This window comes from Leucopleurus acutus (assembly GCF_964270905.1).
Source record: "Leucopleurus acutus genome assembly, chromosome: 7".
NCBI classification, from domain to species: domain Eukaryota; kingdom Metazoa; phylum Chordata; class Mammalia; order Artiodactyla; family Delphinidae; genus Leucopleurus; species Leucopleurus acutus.
Genome location: NC_139150.1, coordinates 5668377 through 5687652, shown reverse-complemented (window position 1 = coordinate 5687652; position 19276 = coordinate 5668377). Strand labels below are relative to the sequence as shown.

At 44.3% G+C, this 19276-nt stretch overlaps 1 protein-coding gene across 1 annotated transcript; it reads left to right on the top strand.

Moving 5' to 3' along the window:
- Nucleotides 1-3615: 3615 nt before the first annotated feature.
- EXOSC2 (exosome component 2) lies at nt 3616-17596 on the top strand (the record flags this gene model as incomplete). The annotated part of the gene is made up of 9 exons (XM_082843628.1): nt 3616-3737; nt 5081-5182; nt 6937-6982; nt 7207-7296; nt 8377-8442; nt 14325-14393; nt 15559-15735; nt 16136-16264; nt 16787-17596. 9 exons carry the CDS (start codon nt 3616-3618, stop codon nt 16865-16867), a joined length of 882 nt encoding a protein of 293 aa, XP_082699754.1. The 3' UTR covers nt 16868-17596.
- Nucleotides 17597-19276: the final 1680 nt, after the last annotated feature.

Genomic DNA, 19276 nt, shown 5'->3' with positions numbered 1-19276 from the left:
AAAATAGATAACGGCCCAATTCTCAGAGTATTCCCATTCTAGTGGAGGAAGACTGCAATAAACAAACAAAAAAAAAATAAGAAAATTCAGTGACAAGAAATAAAACAGGATCAAGTGGTAAAAGAGGGACTGAGGATTATTCCAGATAAGGTAGTCAGGGAAGGCCTCTCTGAGGACGTGATATCTGAGCGGAGATCTAAGTGAGGAAGAGCAGCCAGCTACACAAAGACTGGGAGAAGAGCATTCCAGGCAGAGAGCACCGAAAGCACGCAGGTCCTGGGGCCAGCGCCTCTGGCTGCAGCGTCTGTGGTGAGTAATAGAGCAGGTTAGGTCAGAGATGGGCAGAGCCAGGGAAATGCGAGTTTGGATTTCATTCTTGTGTACAGGGAAGCTGCCAGAAGTGTTCTAAGCAAGGAAGGGGTTTAATCTGATCTGTTTTTATTTATCTATTTATTTATGAGTATCCTAAAAGACTTATTTATTAATTTTTATTCTTTTCCATTATGGTTTATTACAGGATATTGAATGTAGTTCCCTGTGCTATACAGCGGGACCTTGTTGTTTATCCATTCTATATATAATAGTTTGCATCTGCTAATCCCCAAATCTCAACCCATCCTTCTCCTACTCTCCCCCTCCCCTTTGGCAACCACAAGTCTGTTCTCTATGTCTGTGGGTTTCTTCCTGTTCCGTAGATAAGTTCAGCTCCCTCTGGCTGCTGTATGGACATTGGGTGGTAGGAGGGGCAGACACAGAATTAGGGAGCTGAGTTAGGTGGTGATGCCCAGGTGAGAGATGACATTGATCGTCTTGGGGAGATGGCCCTGGACATGCACAGATGGGGAGGTAGAAGGATATGGGAAGAAGTGGTGAATGTTAGACCTGATCAGCAATTAAAATCACACTGGGAGGGGCTTCCCTGGTGGCGCAGTGGTTGGGAGTCCGCCTGCCGATGCAGGGGACACGGGTTTGTGCCCCGGTCCGGGAGGATCCCACATGCCGCGGAGCGGCTGCGCCGGTGAGCCATGGCCGCTGAGCCTGCGCGTCTGGAGCCTGTTGCTCCGCAACGGGAGAGGCCACAACAGTGAGAGGCCCGCGTACCGCAAAAAAAAAAAAAAAAAAAATCACACTGGGAGTTAAGACACCCTCACAGACTTGTGGACCCCACTCTGCAGAGCCCCAGTGCCTAAATCTGGGCTCAGGAATCTGTATTTCTAACAAGCCCCTTAAGGATGTGCACTCAGTGGCCCCAAACGTCCATCGAGGATAGCAATGCCTACGTCCAAGATGGGTTGAGTATAAGGAGTTCGTAACGTAATGTTTGTGAAGCATCCAGCCAAGGACCCGTCCCTCAGGACGTGCGGGCTCTGGGATAGAGCAGGTGCAGTCTGAAGGAACATGGCCCTGCTACCAACTGCTGTATGAATTCTAGTCCTTTTGGGGCCTCGGTTTCCTCCTCTTTAAAAAGGTACCTACAGTGGACTGAATGTTTATGTCCCCCCCCCCCAAGTTCATATACTGAAATCTTAACCCCAAGGTGATGGTACTAGGAGGTGGGACCTTTGGGAGGTGATTAGGTCATGAGGGTGGAGCCTCCATGAATTGGATTAGTGCCTTATAAAAGAGACCCCAGAGAGTCCCCAGCCCCGCCCACCATGTGGGGACACAGGGAGAAGACAGCTATCTGAACCAGGAAGTGAGCTCTCACCAGACACTGAATCTGCCACTACACTCAGATCCATAATCCCAACGTTGTGACAAGCTCCCCAAATGTAAGTGCTGTGAGAATGGGAGGGGTTCACGTTATGTCCATCCCTCCTGGAAACTGAATGATGTCAAGATTATACCCCAGCCTTGGTCTAGGGGCACTCCCAGGCCTAGCTGCCTAGCGGACTGAGCTATGCTGGTTCAAAGGACAGCACCGCCCTCTTCTGGCTGAGGCCAGACTCCACATATGGGCCCTTCTCATGCTTTCTTGGCTCTAGCCCCTTCCTCCAGGCAAGGAGGAGGGCAAGTGTCTGGCCTGTCCACTTACCCATGACCTGTGGGGCATTAGAATTTATATCATTGACTGTCTCACAGGGTTGGCTTTCTTGACAAGTGTAGTTTGTGAGCCGTGCTTAGGTGAAAGAAATGCTGTCCTTTTGAAGATGTATCAATCTGTTGGTCTGTGGGACCTTCAGGAGGCAGCAGACCTGATTTACTGGGCTCGTTGTGTGGTGCTGACACAAGTTACTTCATTGAATCCCCTTTAGAGTCTCTGTGCATGAAGAATTATCATCTCCAGTTCCCTGAGGTTGAAACTCAGTCTGTTGTGGATGCTATAAACCATTCAGGGGAAAGGTGAGGGAGAGGGTAGTGGGAAGCAGGGAGAGAAATGAGGGAAATGCTCCTGGCCCATAGATAAAGCCACACATCCATCTGTTCATCACGGAACCCTTAGAACAGCTCCTGGCTCAATTCACTGTACGAGTAAATACAAGTGAAGATCTTCGTATTATGTGTGCAGTTGTCCTCCCTGCCAAATACACCCTTCTGGCAAGGTTTGAATGTCTTAGATGGTTCCTTGTTCTTTCAAAAGAAATACTAGGGAAATCAGCTCACTTAAGAAAGAATGGAAACAGCACCTGGAGTGTTGTTTGGGGTTGTAGGTGATAGTTGGTGCTGAACCAGCGCCCACGAGGCAGCAGTATGTAGAACACAGGGGCCGCTAGTAACAGTATGAAAAGGGGCTCTTCTCTCTGTCCAAATGGTGTTTTCTGTATATCCCCCCTCCTGATCCTCTGGGCAATCTCATGCCCAAAAATTTAGATTTTTTTTTTAAGATAAGGGCTTCTTAAAAATTAATTAATTTATTTGTGGCCGCGTTGGGTCTTCGTTTAAAGATAAGGACTTTAAAAAAATTAATTAATTAATTTATTTTTGACCTTGTTGGGTCCTCGTTGCTGCCCGCGGGCTTTCTCTAATTGCAACAAGCTTCATTGTTGTGCATGGGCTTCTCCTTGCGGCGGCTTCTCTTTGTTGTGGAGCACAGGCTCTAGGTTCACGGGCTTCAGTAATTGCAACACACGGGCTCAGTAGTTGTGACACATGGGCTTGTGACGTTGACTGTCTCACAGTCAATGCTCTGCGGCATGTGGGATCTTCCAGGACGAGGGCTCAAACCTGCGTCCCCCTGCATTAGGCAGGTGGATTTTTAACCACTGTACCACCAGGGAAGTCCTCCCAAAATTAGATTTTAGCAGCTTAGAGTTGGAAGGAAACTCTGAGGCCCATTTCTCAATTATCTCTAACCCTGTAAAACAATAACAATAACCGGGATGACGAGTACAAGAGAGTTTTGGTGAAAAGTCAATACATCATACAACTTGAGATTTTTATTACTCCACAAAGGCAGCCTTGCCAATAATAAAAATGGCAACTCAACTCCTTCCTTCCCTTCATGTTAACCTAATGGTTGACAATAGTCAATATGGCAGCCAGACCGTGAGTTCCCATTGGCCGCTCCTCTGAGGCCCCGCCCTTCCCCGCCCCTAAGAGCGAAGGACGGGAATTGCGGAGACGGATATTGCGAGTCCGAGTCGGGCTGCGCCTGCGCAGGTTATTAGCGTCAAGATGGCGATGGCGATGAGGCTTCCCGTCGCTCGCAAGCCTCTTAGCGAGAGCCTGGGCCTTGAGACGAAAAAACACCTGGTAGTGCCGGGGGACACGATCACCACGGACACAGGCTTCATGCGGTACGTGGGGACGTGGGGGACTCTGGGCCACAAGGGGCGGCTACATTGCTCTCCACGTGAAACCCGGGCCTGTGCTCTCTTGCATCTAAGTTCCCGTGGTACCCGGGACACATTTGCTGAGCATCTCAGTCGCCTAGGTTTCTAGGCTTCGGACTTCTTACTCCCTGCATCTTGTGTGTCCTTGTCTGCATTTGCCCCAGTCTCCCGAAACCTTCCTCTCTTGACCTTTGGTGGCCGCGACTCGTGGGTCCTCGGCCTGAGGCCCAGATCCTGAGCCTTCCTCGTTGAGGACTTGGAAAACTGGGGTGGGTTAGGAGCTGGGGCCTCTTAACAGTTTTCGGCGGGGAGACGGTGGGCGTTTTTGACTTGGGCCCCTTATCCCTCCGCGTCGTCTCCTAGCCAGGGGTTACGGTTTTGGAACGAGTCACTGTTTGGGCTTAGGGCGTACAAATACATTGCTATATGCACTCAAATATCCGCCTTTGAAAGTGAGGGCAGTACCGTATGTGGTCGTTAAGAGGGCAGGCTCTTGAGTTGGACAGCTGGAGTTCGAGTCCTGCTGCCATCACAATATTATTGGCTGTACTGTCTCTCCGAGGTCAGTTTCCTCATCCGTAAACTAATGATAATAACATTAACTATTCGATAAGGTTGTGAGGATTAAATTAGGTAATGATTACGAAAAGAAGCAAAACTCACCGTTCTGTCACCATCATAGAGAAATACTAGTGGTTATTTCAGCCTTTTTCGGGGGGAGGGGGTACACTTGTACATACAGGAGAGGTACAGCATTTATACTGTTGCCCTTTAATCTCTTAGTTTGGGGTTGTTGGATCCCAGGAAATCTTAAGATTCAGTCCTTTATTCATGCATTCAGTATGTGTGTGCTTGGGGTACAACAGTGAACAAAGTGGAAATCAATGTCCTGGTGAAGTTTATTTTCTCTTTGGGAGAGACAGATAACAATAAGCACAACAAGCAAATACGTTATTCGGAATGTTTGGTGATAAATGCAATAGAAAAAATTAAAAGCCAAGCGGGGTGAGTGGAGCGTAGTTGGGATATGGTAGTGGTGGCAGCAGCAGGGTGGGTGACTATTATAAATGGGATAGTCGAGGAAGGCCTGGTGGAGAAAGTGACATTTGAATAGACTTGAGCAGAATGAGGGAGATGTCCATGTAGCTGTCTAAAGAAGGAGTGTTTTAGGAAGAGATGGCAACCAGGGCAAAAGCCTGCCTTCAAGGCAGGAGGAGCCTGTTAGGTTTGAGGAACACATTGGTCTTGATGCGAGAGGTCACCTCAAGTGTTACCCTGGTATTCTTTGTATCTTCCTGTTGCAACAGGGGCCATGGGACCTATATGGGCGAAGAGAAGCTCATTGCATCTGTGGCTGGCTCTGTGGAGAGAGTAAACAAGTTGGTCTGCGTGAAAGCTTTGAAAACCAGGTGAGAACAAAAGGTGTGTATTCTCTTGTGGCATCCGAGTTGCACAGCCAGGTCTTTTCTGCCACGACATACCCTCCATCCCCATCCCGGCCTGCTGTATCATTCTGTAGGTCTGGGATTTTGGGAACATGGCTATAGGAAGGGTTTCTTCCTTCCTATAGGAAGGAAGAAGTTTCAGAAGTTTCCCTATGTTTCCTGACCTCTCCAAACTTTGGTTCCCTCTTCTGCAAAATGAGACCTAGCATGACTTACCTTATAGGATTTTCATTGGAATTCATTGAAACAGTGCATGTAAAGTACTTACACAGAGCCTCCTACCTAGAAGGGCTCAATGAAGGTTAGCCCCAGAATGTAAGCCAGTGGGGTAGGAGCAGACGCAGGCAGAGAGGTGAGGTGGGCAGTCTGTCTGCCTTGTAGCCACAGTAAACATTTTCGACTTCCACTTTGTGTAATCTAGGAAGCCACTGGAGGAGGTGGAGCAGAGGAGGGACATGATCTGACTTCTGTTTTAATAAAATCACTCTGGCTGCTGTGGGTGGCCGGGGAGGTGGGGGGATGGGGACAGGGTTAGGGAGACAGATTAATGTACTGTTTTGAGTATGTTTTGTGTTCTGAGTGTTTTTTTAATCATGAAAATTTGTTGGACTTTATATTCTTTGGCATTTTGTATATATAGGACCATGTCTGTGAGAAGAGATATTCTTCCTTTCCAATTTGGATGCCTTTTATTTTCTGCCTATATTGTAAAGTTAGAGGTAGTAGGATCTGCTGCTGGACTTGTCCTGGAGCATGAGAGAGAGAGAGACAGAGAGCGAGAGACTGAGAGAGATCAAGGGTTCCTCCAAGGATTGTGGCTTGAGCAACTGGAGGGGTGGAGTTGCCATTTCCTGAGCTCGTGACAACTGGGAGAGTTTCAGTTTGCTATGGGGGAGTGAAGGGGGCTGCTGGAAAGCTTTGTTGTAGGTGTGTTACTTTTGCAAATTCCTATTAGTCACGTAAATGGAGGTGCTGGGTAGCCAGCAGTTGACTAGACTCTGGAATTGAGGGGAGTGGTATACTCATCAGTGGTATTTAAAGCCATTAGGCTGGATGAGCTCACCAAGTGAGTATGGGCTGAAAAGAGAAGAGGTCCAGGGACTGCGCCTTCGACATGGGACACGTCATCATTAGAATTGGGATGAGGAACTAGCAGAGGGGCCTGAGATAGGCAGCCAGTGGGTGGGGGTACAGTGAGCAGGCTGGTTTGGGCGGCGTCCTGTCTCATTTTCCTTTCTCCTCCTCTGGCTGACGCAGAACCCATCTGTGTTCCAGAGCCCACCAGAAAAGATTCCATGCTTATCATTTTCTTTTTATTTATTGTTTTAAGTTTTTGGCCACACCCCACGGCACGTGGGGTCTTAGTTCCCCGAGCAGGGATTGAACCTGCACCTCCTGCATCGGAAGGCAGAGTCTTAACCACTGGACCGCAGGGAAGTTCCTCATGTTCATGTAATTAACAGAATAGGGGTTTCAGGCTTGATGAACTATTTGCAATAAATGGTTTAAGAATAGTTAGTTAATGGAGACTTTATACATACAGGATGTTTGAAGTTATCAGTTCCTGAGAATAAGTCCAAACAGCATAACTATGTGAATTGACTAAATGTGGTGCCTCATCAAGGCCTTCACCCCTGTCTAACTGAAATCTCAGATGGTAGCTTGGTCTTGTAATGAAGCCTTTTCACTGATGGAGGGCCTTCTGTTTCATCTTTCAGGTACAATGGTGAAGTGGGAGACATTGTAGTGGGGAGAATCACAGAGGTAAAGTCTATCTGATTGGTTTTTACAAAGTAAAAGCAGGCTGGTGATCTAATGAATGGCATAGTCATTCTACATGCATTTATGCGAACTAGGCATTCGTTGTGTTTGGCTCTCCTGTGACCTTTGATGTAAACAGTTCATTACGTTTGGAATTATTGGTCATTTACAGTGTGAGCTCTGGCACCTGGCGTATGTGTCCAGGTGTGGGCTTTCTTTGTTTGTAGGTTCAACAGAAGAGGTGGAAGGTGGAGACCAACTCCAGGCTGGATTCAGTCTTGCTTCTCTCATCCATGAACCTTCCCGGAGGAGAGCTGGTAAGGATCTGCGGCTGGGACTGTATAGTTTGCTGGCGAGAGCTCTGGGGTCCTTTGCTCCACCAGAGAACTTTGCTTTACCCTGAGGTTGCCACCTTTACTCCTGTTTGTCTGCTGTGAAGTTTGCTGCCTTGATGTACACATAGGCTTTTCACTTGGCCCAGGCCTCCCAACTTAGGCAGCAACCGGTATATGGTAGGATCTGGAATGTCCATGGGGAGTGATCCCAAAAGAGAGTTGAGAGAAGCTCTCAGGTGCTTGGTGCTAATAATTTTCCTTCTCTGGGTGTATCAGCTTTGCTCAGTGAAAGTGTTCCTTGAAAAGTTGTGTTTAGATTATAGCTTTCCATGAATTGAGTGGCATTTGATTATTCCAGACAACCACAGGACCTGAGCTGCCTCCTTTTATAAAACGCAGTGGTTCCGCTTTACCTTCAGGCCAGCATCTATCTATAGAGAGGCTCACTGTGCTAGGCTCTCTGGAGAATGCCAAGATCCAGGAGGCACGACTGAGTTCCTGAAAGAGCTTAGACTAGCAGGGGATATGAGATAACTGGTCTGAATACCCGGCAGTCCAAGAATAGACAGGCGTGTGATTGTACAAAAGGAGTGATTAAGTTCCTGGAGAGAAGCTCATAGGAAAGATGAGTGTTGGAGTTGATCCTTGAAGGATGGGTAGAATTTTAATGATGAGTTCAGGGAATCTGAGATAAAGGGAAATGTGTGAGCAAAGATACAGTCAAGCTGGAGGCAGTCTGGTTCTGCTGGAGCGTGGAGGGCCGCCACAGAAGGTAAGCGCGGAAAAGGCCTGGTCTAGATTGGGAGGGTTTTGAATATCACGTAAGGAGTTTGAATATCATTCAGAGGAAGGAGAAGAGGAGCCGTGGGAAGGTCTGTAAGACGGAAAGTAGTGGTTGTCACTTTGTCTTCCTTCAGTGGTACAGGTTACCTACTCTGGTGTGTGAACATTGTGGCTGCCTTCAGAGATCTCGGGAGGAAGTGAAAGAGAAGAGACGGATGGAGAGAGATCTTCCTTTAGGATCTGACTTCCATAACGTGGCCATCTCTTTGTGTATTTCAGAGGAGAAGATCTGCAGAGGATGAGCTGGCGATGAGAGGTTTCTTGCAGGAAGGGGACCTTATCAGTGTATCCTGTACCTTGCATTCCAGCATCTTTATGTTTGCTGTGGAGCTGGTAATTGGGGCTTAAACTTTAGGTCTCCCACACGAGAAACATGGAATCCTGGCAGGGATCTGAGTCCTTGACTGAGTGTGAAGGGCCCTGCTACAGCCTTTCTCTGTCTCCTTAACCCAGCTGACCCTCCAGCTCTTGTTCAGACCTGCTGCTGCTCAGTCATGTCTTTGGGTCTTGTAACTTACAGTGGCCCATGCTTTAAGCTAGCTCAAATTTTCTTAGCGATGTTAACTTTTTTTTTTTTTTAATGAAACTATAAGAAAGATATGGTTTGGTAAAACTTTTGTTTCAGTTGCTTACACAAACACACACACATGTACTCTGAGTAAAATATGCTTCTTGCTGTGGGTTGTATAAAGAAAAGTTTGAAAGCCACTGATCTATATTTTTGTTTATTTATTTATTTATTTGAATTTTTGAATTTTATTTTTTTTATACAGCAGGTTCTTATTAGTCATCCATTTTATACACATCAGTGTATACATGTCAATCCCAATCGCCCAATTCATCACACACACCGCTCACCCCCCCACCACTTTCCCCCCTTGGTGTCCATACGTTTGTTCTCTACATCCATGTCTCAGTTTCTGCCCTGCAAACCGGTTCATCTGTACCATTTTTCTAGGTTCTACATATATGCGTTAATATATCTGTTTTTCTCTTTCTGACTTACTTCCCTCTGGATGACAGTCTCTAGATCCATCCACGTCTCTACAAATGACCCAATTTCGTTCCTTTTTATAGCTGAGTAATGTTCCATTGTATAGATGTACCACATCTTCTTTATCCATTCACCTGTAGATGGACACTTAGGTTGCTTCCATGTCCTGGCTATTGTAAATAGTGCTGCAGTGAACATTGGGGTGCACATGTCTTTTTGAATTACGTTTTTCTTTGGGTATATGCCCAGTAGTGGGATTGCTGGGTCATATAGTAATTCTATTTTTAGTTTTTTAAGGAACCTCCATACTGTTCTCTATAGTGGCTGTATCAATTTACATTCCCACCAACAGTGCAAGAGGGTTCCCTTTTCTCCACACCCTCTCTAGCATTTGTTGTTTGTAGATTTTCTGATGATGCCCATTCTAACTGGTGTGAGGTGATACCTCATTGTAGTTTTGATTTGCATTCCTCTAATAATTAGTGATGTTGAGCAACTTTTCATGTGCTTCTTGGCCATCTCTATGTCTTCTTTGGAGAAATGTCTATTGAGGTCTCTTCTGCCCACTTTTGGATTGGGTTGTTTGTTTTTTTAATACTGGGCTGCATGAGCTGTTTATATATTTTGCAGATTAATCCTTTGTCCATTGATTCGTTTGCAGATATTTTCTCCCATTCTGAGGGTTGTCTTTTCGTCTTGTTTGTAGTTTCCTTTACTGTGCAAAAGCTTTTAAGTTTCATTAGGTCCCATTTGTTTATTTTTGTTTTTATTTCCATTACTCTAGGAGGTGGATCAAAAAAGATCTTGCTGTGATTATGTCAAAGAGTGTTCTTCCTATGTTTTCCTCTAAGAGTTTTATAGCATCCGGTCTTACATTTAGGTCTTAAACCATTTTGAGTTTATTTTTGTGTATGGTGTTAGGTAGTGTTGTAATTTCATTCTTTTACATGTAGCTGTCCAGTTTTCCCAGCACCACTTATTGAAGAGACTGTCTTTTCTCCATTGTATATCCTTGCCTCCTTTGTCATAGATTAGTTGACCATAGGTGTGTGGGTTTATCTCTGGGCTTTCTATCCTGCTCCATTGATCTATATTTCTGTTTTTGTGCCAGTACCATATTGTCTTGATTACTGTAGCTTTGTAGTATAGTCTGAAGTCAGGGAGTCTGATTCCTCCAGCTCCGTTTTTTTTCCCTCAAGACCGCTTTGGCTATTCGGAATCTTTTGTGTCTCCATACAAATTTTAAGATTTTTTGGTTCTAGTTCAGCAAAAAATGCCATTGGTAATTTGATAGGGATTGCATTGAATCTGTAGATTGCTTTGGGTAGTATAGTCATTTTCACAATATTGATTCTTCCAATCCAAGAACATGGTATATCTCTCTATCTGTTTGTATATCTTTAATCTCTTTTATCAGTGTCTTATACTTTTCTGCATACAGATCTTTTGTCTCCCTAGGTAGGTTTAATCCTAGGTATTTTATTCTTTTTGTTGCAATGGTAAATGGGAGTGTTTGCTTAATTTCTCTCGCAGATTTTTCATCATTAGTGTATAGGAATGCAAGAGATTTCTGTGCATTAATTTTGTATCCTGCAGCTTTACCAAATTCATTGACTAGCTCTAGTAGTTTTCTGGTGTCATCTTTAGGATTCTGTATGTATAGTATCATGTCATCTGCAAACAGTGACAGCTTTACTTCTTCTTTCCCAATTTGTATTCCTTTTATTTCTTTTCTTCTCTGATTGCCGTGGCTAGGACTTCCAAAGCTATGCTGAATAATAGTGGTGAGAGTGGACATCCTTGTCTCTTTCCTGATCTTAGAGGAAATGCTTTCAGTTTTTCACCATTGAGAATGATGTTTGCTGTGGGTTTCTCGTATATGGCCTTTATTATGTTGAAGTCGGTTCCCTCTATGCCCACTTTATGCAGAGTTTTTATCATAAATGGGTGTTGAATTTTGTCAAAAGCTTTTTCTGCATCTGTTGAGATGATCATGTGGTTTTTATTCTTCCATTTGTTAATATGGTGTATGACATTGATTGATTTGCATATATTGAAGAATCCTTGCATCTCTGGGATAAATCCCTCTTGATCATGGTGTATGATCCTTTTAATGTGCTGTTGCATTCTGTTTGCTAGTATTTTGTTGAGGATTTTTGCATCTATATTCATCAGTGATATTGGTCTGTAATTTTCTTTTTCTGTAGTATCTTTGTCTGGTTTTGGTATCAGGGTGATGGTGGCCTCATAGAATGAGTTTGGGAGTTTCCCTTCCTCTTCAGTTTTTGGAAGATTTTGAGAAGGATTGGTGTTAGCTCGTCTCTAAGTGTTTGATAGAATTCACCTGTGAAGCCACCTCGTCCTGGACTTCTGTTTGTTGGAAGATTTTTAATCACAGTTTCAATTTCATTACTTGTGATTGGTCTGTTCATCTTTTCTGTTTCTTCCTGGTTAAGTCTTGGAAGGTTATACCTTTCTAAGAATTTGTCCATTTCTTCCAGGTTGTCCATTTTATTGGTATAGTGTTGCTTGTAGTAGTCTCTTAGGATGCTTTGTTTTTCTGCCTTGTGTGTTATAACTTCTCCTTTTTCATTTCTAATTGTATTGATTTGAGTCCTCTCCCTCTTTTTCTTGATGAGTCTGGCTAATGGTTTATCAACTTTGTTTATCTTCTCAAAGGACCAGCTTTTAGTTTTATTGATTGTTGCTGTTGTTTTCTTTGTTTCTATTTCATCTGTTTCTGCTCTGATCTTTATGATTTCTTTCTTCTGCTAACTTTGGGTTTTGTTTGTTCTTCTTTCTCTAGTTCCTTTAGGTGTAACATTAGATTGTTTATTTGAGATTTTTCTTGTTTTTTGAGGTAGGCTTATATAGCTATAAACTTCCCTCTTAGAACTGTTTTTGCTGCATCCCATAGGTTTTGGATCATCGTGTTTTCACTGTCATTTGTCTCTAGGTATTTTTTGATTTCCTCCTTGATTTCTTCAGTGATCTCTTGGTTATTTAGTAACGTATTGTTTAGCCTCCATGTGTTTGTGTTTTTTACGTTTTTTTCCCTGTAATTGATTTCTAATCTCATAGCATTGTGGTCAGAAAAGATGCTTGATATGATTTCAATTTTCTTAAATTTACTGAGGCTTGATTTGTGACCCAAGATGTGATCTATCCTGGAGAATGTTCCGTGCACACTTGAGAAGAAAGTGTAATCTGCTGTTTATGGATGGAATGTCCTCTAAATATCAATTAAATCTATCAGGTCTATTGTGTCATTTAAATCTTACGTTTCCTTATTAATTTTCTGTCTGGATGATCTGTCCATTGGTGTAAGTGAGGTGTTAAAGTCCCCCAGTATTATTGTACTACTGTCAATTTCCTCTTTTATTGCTGTTAGCAGTTGCCTTATGTATTGAGGTGCTCTTATGTTGGGTGCATAAATATTTACAATTGTTATATCTTCTTCTTGGATTGATCCCTTGATCATTATGTAGTGTCCTTCCTTGTCTCTTGTAACATTCTTTATTTTAAAGTCTATTTTATCTGATATGAGTATTGCTACTCCAGGTTTCTTTTGATTTCCGGTTGCATGGAATATCTTTTTCCATCCCCTCACTTTCAGTCTGTATGTGTCCCTAGGTCTGAAGTGGGTCTGTTGTAGACAGCATATATATGGGTCTTGTTTTTGTATCCATTCAGCAAGCCTGTGTCTTTTGGTTGGAGCATTTAATCCATTCACGTTTAAGGTAATTATCGATATGTATGTTCCTATGACCATTTTCTTAATTGTTTTGGGTTTGTTTTTGTAGGTCCTTTTCTTCTCTTGTGTTTCCCACTTAGAGAAGTTCCTTTAGCATTTGTTGTAGAGCTGGTTTGGTGGTGCTGAATTCTCTTAGCTTTTGCTTGTCTGTAAAGCTTTTGATTTCTCCTTTGAATCTGAATGAGATCCTTGCTGGGTAGAGTAATCTTGGTTGTAGGTTCTTCCCTTTCATCACTTGAAGTATATAATGCCACTCCCTTCTGGCTTGTAGAGTTTCTGCTGAGAAATCAGCTGTTAACCTTATGGGAGTTCCCTTGTATGTTATTTGTCGTTTTTCCCTTGCTGCTTTCAAGAATTTTTCTTTGTCTTTAATTTTTGCCAATTTGATTACTGTGTGTCTTGGCGTGTTTCTCTTTGGGTTTATCCTGCCTGGGACTCTCTGTGCTTCCTGGACTTGGGTGGCTATTTCCTTTCCCATGTTAGGGAAGTTTTCGACTATAATCTCCTCAAATATTTTCTCGGGTCCTTTCTCTCTCTCTTCTCCTTCTGGGACCCTTATAATGTGAATGTTGGTGTGTTTAATGTTGTCCCAGAGGTCTCTTAGGCTGTCTTCATTTCTTTTCATTCTTTTTTTATTCTGTTCCACAGCAGTGAATTCCACCACTCTGTCTTTCAGGTCACTTATCTGTTCTTCTGCCTCAGTTATTCTGCTATTGATTCCTTCTAGTGTATTTTTCATTTCAGTTATTGTATAGTTCATCTCTGTTTGTTCTTTTATTCTTCTAAGTCTTTGTTAAACATTTCTTACATCTTCTCGATCTTTGCCTCCATTCTTTTTCCAAGGTCCTGGATCATCGTCACTATCATTATTCTGAATTCTTTTTCTGGAAGGTTGCCTATCTCCACTTCATTTAATTGTTTTTCTGGGGCTTTATCTTGTTCCTTAATCTGGTACATTGCCCTCTGCCTTTTCATCTTGTCTGTCTTTCTGTGAGTGTGGTTTTTGTTCCACAGGCTGCAGGATTGTAGTTCTTCTTGCTTCTGCTGTCTGCCCTCTGGTGGATGAGGCTATCTCGATCTGCTAGTGTTGGAGGGTCTCCTGCAGAGGCGGGGGGTGGCTGTGTCTCACTGTGAGGACAAGGACACTGGCAGCAGAAGTCCTGGGAAGTACTCCTTGGTGTGAACCCTCCCAGAGCCCGCCATTAACCCCACCCGCGATGTTAACTTTTATCTGAGGGAGTAGAAAAGGTGATGTTCATGTCAGAGTATTCATGACAGCCAAGGGGGAGAGGTTAGGTCACAGCAGTGTGACCTCCGGGTCCGTCTGCGACTTTGGGCGGGACTCTTGGCCATTAGAGGAAAGGATGGAGGGGGGACGTAGGTGACGTGCAAGTGTTTGTTCCTTCATCACCCGGCCAGGCTGAGGTCCAGGCAGTGTTCTCCGATGGAGCTGTCTCTCTGCACACGAGGAGTCTCAAATACGGGAAAGTAAGTTGGACTCTGGCTCTTCTCATTTGCTGACTGAGGCTTCAGATCCATTTCCCAATCCCCAGTCTCTCTGGAATGCTGACCTAAAGCCTCCCAGAAGTCAAGCCTTAACAGGCTGGCATCCTCCACGCTGATTCACACAGTGAGGGCCGGTAGCATCATGAAGGATGACGACTCTAACCCTTTTCCTGCGGAGACTGTTCTGGCAGAAGAGCCCCTATGACCCTGGACCCTGGGCCCTGGGCCCTGCGGCCCTGCTGTCTCTGCTCTCTCCCAAGGGGCGTGGCGGCTTCGCATTGCATTTGTGCTGAGAACAAAGGGAGGTCATGGACTGATGAAGTAGGATGGCCTCAGCCCTTAGACACGTGTCCAGTCAATAAAATGGATATTATTGTTGGGAAAGATGGGCTTGTCTCTTGAGCCTCTAAATGAAATCGTACCGCTTTTCTAATATAAGGTGACAGCGTGGAGGCTCTTTGTTTTTTTAATGATAGCATACTTTCCAAAACAAATTATGATTTATCAGTCTCTTGCCTTTCTCTGGGTGAACGTTCTCATTTTCTGGGTGGAACAAAAACCTCTCTCCTCAGTGGAGTGGCTACAGCCAATCATGCTCACGTCCCTGAAGCAGGAGAGGACACAGCTGCACTGCACGTGCGGACCTTCGTGGGCCCGGGTCCTGTAATAGATGCCCCTCAGCGGGATGTGGGGCTTGGGCTCACCTGCCGGGACCAGGGGTGGATTTGCGCCCGGCCCTAGGCCAGTCGCCTTGCCCAGTGGCGTATCTCGTGGGCAGGATGGGCGGCTGAGGCAAAGGTGGAGCAGAGTAGTGCTCCTTGGCCCCCAGGAGGCTCGAGCCCACGCCCTCATTGGCTCCAGCTTCTCTGACAGCTGTGGCACCAGCCCTGGATTAGAATGTGAGGACGACTGCAAGGAAAATAAATGGTAGAGAAGAGAAGAGATGGAAAGTGACCTTCTGTTGGGATATGTAAACAACTAATGCATCCGGAAGTGTTCTCTGTATTTACTGTGTATGTGCATGTAGGGGCAGTTATCAACAGCAAGGACCCTGATTCCAGTCTAACTAGGACACATCCTGTACTCTGCTTTTAAGTTGCCTCACTGATGATCCTACAGTGACTTAATTTACGATATACTACTTTAGCTAGGTCAGGGCGTTTTGGTTCAGGTCTCCCCCTCCCTGGTGAAACGGCAGAAGACTCACTTCCATGACTTGCCATGCGGTGCCTCAGTGATTCTGGGCAACAACGGCTTCGTCTGGATCTACCCAACACCTGAGCACAAAGAAGAGGATGCAGGGGGCTTCATTGCAAACCTGGAGGTGAGTAAACGCCATTGTCACTGTTGGGATGGAGCGGCACTTAGTCAGTGCTGTGCTTCTGTGGCAGGTGGGGACGCTCTCTATCTGCCGCATTGCTATAGTTTGAGTTGGTTTGAATTTCCATCGAAACATTGTGTCGCCCTCTCTTGTTCTGAAGAGATGAAATCAGCACCTGGTTTGATCTTTCTCAGCAGAGATGGCAAAGTTGCAGGGTAGTAGCCTAAGAGCCACTGAAGCAGCCGTCCTTTTTAATCTCTCTTGGAGCTAGCAGTTGGTTTGATTTGGAGTCCCAGAGTGATGCTGCCTCAGTTATAAATGATTCCCGGGATTTGCTGTAACCATTTGCTTCTTTTGGTCCTGATTCTATTTCCCTCCCCTTCCCCTTGGCATTCCCTGGTAGCCTGTCTCCCTTGCTGATCGAGAGGTGATCTCCCGGCTTCGGAACTGCATCGTCTCGCTGGCAACTCAGAGAATGATGCTGTATGATACCAGTATCCTGTATTGCTATGAAGCATCCCTTCCACATCAGGTACTCTCCCCGGGGCTTCCCTTTTCCTTGTTGATCTGTGAGCAGCCTTAAGTGTCATCTGCTCCATGTTTCCTCAGACAGCAAGCATGTCTCCCACATACCTTAACCATGTCCATCGGTGTGAACTGATCTGCTGGACAGCCTTGTTGAGTGTCTGGAGAGCTTTCACGAGATGCTAGTAATATTCTGAATGTCTAATGTCAGTGTAAGGATTTGTGGGCGTTTGGAGGTGCCAGGTGAGGCTAACTTACAACAGCAACCCCCTGGACTTCATCTTGCCCATCCCAAGTTTTAGCTGTCTTTCTAGTGACTGCCAGAGTAACATCTTTGTTCTTGTCAGCTATATCTCATAGAACCTTGCTGATTTATTAAGCTGGTTCTAGCAGATCATATCTTGCAAATACTTAGCCTCTGATACACGGAAGGAAAACAGAAGGTTTATGTTAACCATGCTTGGTTTCTGCATTTGGATTGGCTTGATGGTGTGCTTAGAACAAGTACCTTTTTTCCTTTCTTTTTCAGATCAAAGACATCTTAAAGCCAGAAATAATGGAGGAAATTGTGATGGAAACACGCCAGAGGCTTTTAGAACAGGAGGGATAAGGAGAGGCACCTGAAGGACAGGACTGTGTGTACCTGACCGGAGCAGTCCTTGAAAGTGAACAGTTTGCTTGGTGGTCCCCACGTGCAGCTCAGTGAAGACCTGGGGAGCTCATCACTTTACTTGCAAGGGGCTGCCTCCACCCTGAAGACCTGCTTTCTCCTGTTTTAAGGCAAAGCCTGGGGGAAGGTGAATAGCACTGCCGGCCCTTTGGGTTGCCCACAGAGTTTTGGGGTAGTTTCAGGCCTTAAAAGCACTCAGTGTTCCAGCCGAGTGGACTCCTATCCTGGAATAACACAAGGAATCTTTTGTCCTGTACTTACCATCAACCGTCACCAGGCACAATGCCCCATGAAATTGCCTGTATAGAAAACATGGCCTCCCTGACCCCCAAATTGTCTGCTTTGGCCTCCATTCCCACCTCTTCTACAGTGCGAGTACAGCACTGAAGAATATAGTTGGTAAAGTTAACTCAAGAATCAAATGGAAGAATAAAGCAACCAAGCAGCCTTTTGCTTGGTTGGAATCTTATTTCCCATTGCGTGTTCCTCCTAGTGATAGATGCGAGTATATTCCCGCCAGGCTGCCTTAATCTGTCCTGCCTTCAAGGATGATTTGTAAGAAGTTGAATTATTGATAAAAGAGAATGAATGTTTTGGGTGCTCTGATAAACATGAAAACAAAGTAAGAAAAATGGAGATGGGAAAAGAAAAGGTGTTTTTCCTCCTACTTTTCAATTAACTTTTCAATAATTCAGGGTTAAAAGGTAAAAACAAGATGTTTTAGTTCTCAGTGGGAAGGGCTAGAATGTCTATGCATTGTTTTTCGGATGACTATCTAAAAATGATGCCCTGATTTGGGTTTTGGGGAAACATTCTTTTAAAGTCAGTATATGCGAGTGCTATTTGGTGAACTATTTTTTTATATTTATAAATGTGGCATCACTGTTTCTGTTCTTGTGTTCTGTGTAATACTTGGGAAGTGAGTACAGTTGAAGGAAGGCTTGGGAGATAGGAATTCTTCTGACAGAGACCTAACTACTCGAGTCACCTAGTAAAATTTAAACCTAGGACAGTTTCAGGAGTAAGGTGGAGCATTTGACAGTTTTGAAATATAGCTCAGCTCTTTCTTGTTAAATTGTATGTCTTTTCTTTATAACATTATTCAGACAAATTTTATCTCTTTTTTTTTTTCCTATCCCAAGTGTATCACCTGTTTTGAGGAGTTTGCAGACAACTGAATACTGTATAGGCTATGTTGCAACTTTGGATTTGCTCCCTTGTTGTTTCTGAAACACATTCCAGGTTGTGTGCCCCTTAAGAGAAGGCAATGGGGAAGGATGGGAGCCTGCATCCCTGGTTTGGGTTGGTTTTGACCAGGACATATGGAGGTTCGTTGAAAGTTTATCTTTCTCACTTGGTCTCCCAAGCTGCCAGCCCCTGCTGTTCATTCAGTATATTCTGAATAGTGATTACCTACTAAGTGGAAATATATAAAGGTCTGAAAGCACCTTTTGGTGATTATCCACTTTCTGTAGCCCACTAGAGGGTGCCCTTGTTAAGTGTAATTCCAGTAGGTGTTTTTTTTTTTTTTTTAAAAAAAAAAGCTGAAGTTTTTACACGGGTACTGAATCCCTGTAGCAACTTGTGGGTTGCTTTGCTTTATAAACATGAGGACAAAATTAGACTGAACTGAATCACTTTTAATAGAATATGTGAGCTTAAAGGGATTTATTCAAATTTGGCAACATTTATTTACTTCTGACTGTCAGGCATTTGCTGGGCTCAGGATTCTAGTTTTAAGTCCTTGAGCGTATCATTCTACAGTGTTATACCGTGCATCTGTGGAAGGAAATATTACAGTCTGGGCTTGGGGTTCACCTAAAACTAGTGCCGTTGGCTTCTACCCAGACTTTAGGAAGCATAGTCTCAATCTTTGTGGGAAACAAGATCCCATTTGATCTTCATGATAACCTTGTAAAGTTTGATATGACCCCCATTTATAAATGAAAGCCATTCACAGAATTAAAGTGACTTCATTAAAGCTCATTAGCAACTGTGAATCTGTAGGTTTAAGCTCTAGAGAGGCGTCATAAAGCAGCCCCTTAGAGAATGGGTTGGACTGATTGTGAAAGGTTATGGGGTCCAGAAATGTTATTTCCAGCATTGAGACCAATACTTTGGATTTTACTCATTTTACTTATTGCCTGTCCGTCCCATGTCTGCTCTGGGAGGACAAGGATGAATCCGCTTGTGTCCCCCGCTCAGTTTTATCCCAGCACCCAGGACAGTGGTGCACAGGGGCTCCACAATGCTTGTGAATGAATTATTAGTTTAAGAAGTGTGGGTTAGTAAGAGTTCTGATTTGGTTGCTCAATTTTAAGCTAAACTAGAGAGAAGAATGAAGATGTG